This window comes from Hordeum vulgare, chromosome 6H (assembly GCF_904849725.1).
Source record: "Hordeum vulgare subsp. vulgare chromosome 6H, MorexV3_pseudomolecules_assembly, whole genome shotgun sequence".
NCBI classification, from domain to species: Eukaryota; Viridiplantae; Streptophyta; class Magnoliopsida; order Poales; family Poaceae; genus Hordeum; species Hordeum vulgare.
In genome coordinates, this window is record NC_058523.1 from 397642565 (window position 1) to 397649079 (window position 6515).

Sequence of the window (6515 nt, forward strand, 5' to 3'; positions counted from 1 at the left end):
GGTAGGCACCCAACAACCCCGATACTTGGCCCCGAGACGACAAATTTCATATTGCTATGCTTGAGTAGACGGGATTTCGGTTGAGTGCATAACACGAGTGATGCGAGGTTGATTAAATAATCAAGACCGGTTAAGACAAGATTTTCAAGACCTCGGACGCAATGCAACTCTGGGTGAAGGACGGTTGATCGGCTCCCTGAAGAACCCAGTGGATGACCCGGGATGCTGGAGAGGCCATGACATCCTGCGGAAAGCTTCACCCAGACTCAAAGAGACGGACGGATATTTTCAAGACCCAAGGCTTGCCTGCACAGCCACAAGTCATTATGGGCTCTGGCTTGGTTGGACAACGCGGCGACTCTGGACAGGCGGTGCTAGCAGATGTAGAAGAACGGTAGGATTGGATGGGCACCGACAGGTATTCAGAGGGACCCGTTGAAAGACCATGTTTTGATCATCCGGTCTTCAAGCACCCTGAAGTGCGAGGACATACACGGAGGCGATCAAATCTTGTGGGGAACGTGTGCAAAACTCTGCAGAGTACTCAAACCTAATCGATTAGCCGTGTCCACGGTCATGGACAACTTGAGCCAAAGGAACTGAAGTTATCTGAAATTCTCAACACAAATAACAATATTGATGTGGGTATTATTGACAACATGGGTACGAGAATTGGTTGGTGGAACCATCTCGTTAACAACCAACAATGTAGTAACATTTTGCTTTTAGCCCTCTCTTGATGTAGGAGAAAACTTGCTTTTCGCTAAAAACTTATAGCCCCACCTACCATATATGCATATAGTATAGATGATTACTTTTCACCCCTCTCTTATGTGACTTGCCGGCATATTTAATATGCTGACCTACACGGCTGCAACGTCTTATGTTGCAGATATTTTTCTTCGACGAGTAAGAATACGATTCAGGGTTACGGTCTACACTCAACTTGCCGTTGGTGTTTATTGGGACTCCACTCCCTTGACTGCTTCCGCTGAAATATTTAAGGTATATATCAGTTTTACGCTATTTACATGTGATTGCACTTTGATATATACGTTGATGTACTGTGTGTGCCAGCATACTGATCCAGGGATGGCACAAAAACACAGAGGCTTGACTCGTTTTGAGTCGGGTTGCTACAAAGTAGCTCCAACATCACACAATGCAAAGCAAGAGATATTATTCAATTCAATTTTGACAATAGGATCCCAACCATCTTCTAGTTTTCTAGGAATAGAATTCTCTAGCTTGAGCTTCTCCTCCCTAGGTTTTATAAGAGCATTGGTAATATGCCCGGTGAAGGCAATATTGAGTGTACTATTGTGGCGGTCTTTAGCCATTTTTTGCAAAAAGGTGATAACTTCGGAGAGACTACAATTGGCAAAATCAATAATATTGCTATTAATTAAAATTGTAGTGTCATCCTCTACGTTTGATTTGCTCTCTATTTTAAGAGTTTGGACGTCTTCCCAAGTTGGGGGACGTTTATGAGCAACTTCAAACCAAAGATCTTGTGGCTTCCCGACACAACCATGCCAAGGGCATAATTCTCTATAATGACTAGTATAGTCACATGGTTTACTTGTAAAAAGACCCTTAGTGGTCACTGGAGCAATAGAGGGAAAGGTATAATCATTGTTGTTGTGATTAGTGGAGTCACCCAACATGGTGTTCTCAGTGGAACCCATAGCAACGGCAACGAGCAAGAACAAAGCAACTATTTTTTTGTGGTTTTTGTTATAAGACTCTAAAGCAAAAATTAAAAAGCAAACTAACAAGACTAAAAAGCAAAGGTAAAGGATAGCATGCAACTTCCCTATCTTGAAGACTAGAGTCCCGGGCAACGGCACCAGAAAACATTGCTTGATGACGAGATGATGTATATACTTCTCGCACCCCATTGCTTACCCCAAGTGGAAGGTTGAGATGTAGCCAGCAACAAGTTTTCCCTCACACGGGAACTGTAAGGTTTATCGAACCAGGAGGACTCCTAGGATCAACAAGTAGCACTACTAGGAAAAGGCCTGCTAGTGGCGCACCTGTTTTGGCTACTAATGACGCACTACAGGTGCGCCACTAGCATCACGCCATTATAATTTGTTACTAATGACGCACCACAGGTGCGCCATTAGTATCTGGTATACTAATGGCGCACCAGCCAGTGCGCCATTAGTATAGCCCATGGTGCTCCATTAGTATGCCTCCCGGGGAGCATATTTACCCATGTGCTCTGGCTTACTAATGGCGCACTAGTTAACGAAACGCCACTAGTGTGCTTTTTGCAGTGCGCCACTAATGGTGCACCACTAGTATGAAATCTTTGCTGAGAGCCCCATGACATCAAAGATTCTGGCATATATATGTTTTGTTTCAAAACCACAAATTCAACCGCACATAACATATATATCAAATATATAATACATAATATGTGCCCAATAGTTTTACTGATCCACAACACATAACATATATGCAAAGTTGCATAACAAATTTCATGATCCATATATCAAAATTCTATAGCATCCATACATCCAAAATTCCATAGCATCCATATATACATATAGTTCCATAGCATCCATACATACATAGCTCCATAGCAAATATAATACACAACGATACTGTGCGGGCATTAGTAAGTAATATTTGACACTAAAACAAATGCCTTCATGTCCATATCGTAGTCCAAAGAGCATCCGTGTGGCAACCTACAAGATAAAATCATCAACATGTCAAATTTAACACTCTAAATCATGAAGATCTTCAAGAATGGTCTCTAATTATAAATTTGATCTTCAAATGTGTCAAATGATCTCTACTTACATGTTTTGAGCAACAATGCTAGTGATGCAGAGGCGAAAAGAGCAACCTGTAGCAAATTACAACACTTGAAAAGCATACAGATTTCTATTGATAAATAGATAGGAGTAGTGAAAGAAGCACCTCTGGTACTGTCATGCCGCAGCAGCATCAGCCAGCCATGCCACAGCAGCACGTGCCGGCGTCGAGCGGAGAAGCGCGGATCTGGTCGGCAAGGAGGACGGAGCGGCAAGAAGGGAGAGCTCTTCTCCGACGTCTAAGTTGTTGACGGGGAAGGAAGATGAATCCTCAGGGAAGATAAATCTGCAGGCTCTCGGATGGATAGAATAAGACTATAAGAGGTTAGTGAAAAATCTGCATTATATCTTCAGAGATGCAGAAGATTGATTAAAGAAAAAAAATTAAGAGTGCAAAATGTTCCTTATGTGTTCAGATATTCAAAAAAATAGTAGGGAAAAATTGAGTAGTGGAAAATCTGAGTTACATCTTCAGAGATGCTAAAGATTTAGTAATGAAAAATTGAGAGGCGCTAGGAACCAGGGAAGTACATTAGTACTGTAAAATTGCAATGTTCCTTATGTGTTCAGAGATTCGAACTATTTAGTAATGTGAAAATGATCATTGGAAATCTGTCTTATGTCTTCAGAGATGCTAAATATTTAGTAATCAGAAATTGACAGCCGCTATAAGAATCAGGGGGACTACACTAGTACTGAAAAAATTGAGGAGTGGTAAATGTTCCGTATGCGTTCATAGAGTCAAACTATAAAATGATCTTCCTTCACAGATGTAGAAGATTTAGTAATAAAAAATTGCCAACACTATATGAATCATATGAGTGCAACAATCTGAGTTGAGAGCAGCCACTAAAATGCATTCAGATAATTCATGTTTGTAGTATTTGGTGTTTGCAGGCTGAGGATTGGTGCTGCTGCACCAAAGAGAGCATCGTGCCCGACTCGAGTCAATGCGTTTGAGAAAGCTGTTTGAGCATCAGCGGGTTTGAGAAAGCTGCTGCACCAAGTAACTGGTTTATCGTTTTAAAACTCCAACCCGTTTGAAACGTATGCATGACAACAGTAAATGTTTTTCTTGCAGGTGCTAGATTTCTTCAGAGCTAAAGAAATAACAGCAAAGCATGTAGTGAAGAGATGGATGTGGGATGCTCGTGATGTTCCCCCCCCCCCCCCCCCCCCCCCTCATTTGACCCAATACCAAAAGGACAGCATGCAGAACAACCCTTTCTCATATAGACACTTCACGGTGTACATGCACACAATGGAATTAGTCAGGCTCGGCGACATCAGTGTTGAAGCCTACAACCGATTGATGGAGCTTTTCAAGTCAAATTTGGCGGTGATGTTACCCTATATAGAAGTTAGTGATGGTCTTGGCCTCGAGTATAGACTTGCAGACAGTGGCGTTATGGTGTGTCAGACACCTGTGGCAGTGGTTGCAGCAGAACAACAGACGAACTCCAGCAAGTTGTTGCTGAATATGCTGATAATGATTCTGTCTCTAGGACAAGCAATAGGTTGCAAGGATTAATCTCTCTAGTGAAAAGGAAGGGGATGGGATGGCCGACTAGATTGTTGAATATGCTGATAAACCAGTTGGGAGAAAGCTCCATATGAGGGTCTGAGCAAGAGGACTAGGTTTTGCACAATATGCCGACGAAGACGGGCGCATAAATAAACTACATGCCTGGACCACGGTGATGTTCCTAAGCAACCTCGGAAGCCTTCCAGATGCAAGAACTGTGGCATTGAGGGGCACAGGCGAAATAGTTATAACTAAGCAATGGAACTTAGACTAGGAAATGGAATGTAGTTGCGAAATGTCTTCACATATGAAATGATGAGACCCATGATGGGCTCATGATGGCTTCTCTAAAATCTGCATTGCCAACAGGTATGTGGTCAATATTCAGGGCTGTATGCTTTTGCTAACTGTGGAACTTGGCCATTGGCTGAGTAAAGTAACATGACAAATTATGTTTTAGCTTGTAATGTCAGATTTAGTTTGAAGTGTTGTGTGATGATGAATTCTGTGTTGGCAATTGTGGATTGCAAACCTCTTGTCATTTGCTGCAACCCTAGATGTTGAATTGTCTTTCATACATTATCTGATAAAACTTTAAGATACCTGGATACTGAACAGATGCACATTTGCTGAATCTTATTTGACTTTTATTGTAAACTACCAGGCGTACATGCTTGACAGCAAAACAATAGTTTGGTATGATGTCTCCTATGTCTGATTGCACCGGTCTTCTGCACCGGAGGGAGAACGGTGCCACTGCGATGATAAATATGGGATATTATTTTAAAGCAAACGCACAGCAGCGCTAAAGGTATATAGGGTAATGGCTTGGCCGGCGAATAAAATAAATGGGTGGGTTTGGATGGCCACCGTTAGAGTGATAACGGCTGAGCCGTGGCACAACTCATGCATCCCCATCTGATCCGCCTTGCTGGGGTGACAGCGAAGGAATTACAGTATATGCTCATGTGCTAGCAAAAGGAATATCAAACGGCTGTCATGACATGACTGTAAAGTGAAGGAACCTCTTTAGTCTTTACTTTGCAGAGAAGGGAGCATGTAGGTTCATGATAACTGATGTAGTACTAGTAGAGAAATGGTAAATTAGAAGATCCTCTGCACACTAAATATGCAGATCCATCCCTGAACCCACTCTAACATCTCCCAAAGATTAATCTCAAACTACAGATAAATACGAAAGTGCTCATGCCCAAATTCTACAGAAGTTCCGAAGTACAGAAATGTACATTGTAGCAAACCGACTGTACGACTTTAGTTTGAACAATCCAACAAGCAATTCAACAGCAAGATACCCAGGACAAAGTGACACAGCATTTGCGCGACTGAACCTACCCCAATTTAATTTTGGTCCTAACCCGTATCCGATACTCATCAGTGGTCACAAAGCATACGGCCACAGCAACGCAGGGGAGCCATTCAGTTCTAGATTAGATCTCACGCAAGTGCTACTCTGGACTGGAGGTTGATCGCCAGGCAGAGAAAAGGAGGGAGGTCAAACCCACGGACCTGTTGAGCAGCGAGGCAGACTTGGCCCAAAAGAAGAGGATGATGACGAGGAGGAGGAGGGCGTTGGAGAGGACCGACGCGAGGCTGTACCCGGCGCGCTCGAAGACGAACCAGACGAGCGTGGCGCCCGTGACGGCGGTCGCGGAGGCGTTCCTCCGCCTCCAGAGGAGCAGGTCGGCGGCTCGGCGGGGAGCGGCAGGGCAGGGTCGGTCAGCCCCGCAGATCGGCCGAATCGGGAGAGAGAGAGCAGAGGAAGGGGGAGCGTGCGTACCTGCGCCGCCGCCGAGGAGGGCGTGGAGGGGCCGGTGCTGCGTGGCGGCCATTGGGATCGGCGGGGGTGGCTAGGGTCTGGTGCGCGGCGGGGAGGACGAGGTGGTGGGGGCGGGGCGGGTGGGGGGCTTTGGGAAATCTAGCTTCTCTGCGGGAGCGAGGGGAGGGAAACTTCGGTGGCGCACTTGGTGAGTGGTGCGCACTAGTAATGACGCACTCTGCCCCAGTGCGCCATTAGTATTTTTGGAAAAAAAAGTTTGTTAGTAATGGCGCACCGTGTGTGTGGTGCGTCATTAGTGTCCATCACACTAATGGCGCACCTGCACATGATGCGCCACTGCTATATAGTAGTGGCGCACCAC

At 44.6% G+C, this 6515-nt stretch overlaps 1 protein-coding gene across 2 annotated transcripts; it reads right to left on the minus strand.

Annotated features, from left to right (window-relative positions):
* Positions 1 to 2477: 2477 nt before the first annotated feature.
* On the minus strand, positions 2478 to 6315 carry LOC123403767 (reticulon-like protein B12). 2 transcript variants are annotated; one of them, XM_045097677.1, is made up of 3 exons: positions 5884 to 6315; positions 2938 to 3117; positions 2478 to 2702 (listed from the first exon to the last, which is right to left on the minus strand). In XM_045097677.1, exons 1-2 carry the CDS (start codon positions 6204 to 6206, stop codon positions 2949 to 2951), a joined length of 492 nt encoding a protein of 163 aa, XP_044953612.1. In that variant the 5' UTR covers positions 6207 to 6315; the 3' UTR covers positions 2478 to 2702; positions 2938 to 2948. The 2 variants fall into 2 exon arrangements, with proteins under 2 accessions (XP_044953612.1, XP_044953613.1); XM_045097678.1 differs by lacking the exon at positions 2478 to 2702 and adding an exon at positions 5027 to 5112 and having other exon boundaries at positions 3023 to 3146; positions 5884 to 6269.
* Between the last annotated feature and the right edge of the window lie 200 nt (positions 6316 to 6515).

Bases quoted from the DNA above. Each gene is read 5' to 3' on its own strand.
- LOC123403767 (XM_045097677.1), bottom strand. From the start codon at position 6,206: ATGGCCGCCACGCAGCACCGGCCCCTCCACGCCCTCCTCGGCGGCGGC. The intron at 3,118-5,883 runs GTCCGTGGGTTT...GAGAGCCTGCAG, and splicing joins TCTGCCTCGCTGCTCAACAG to ATTTATCTTCCCTGAGGATT.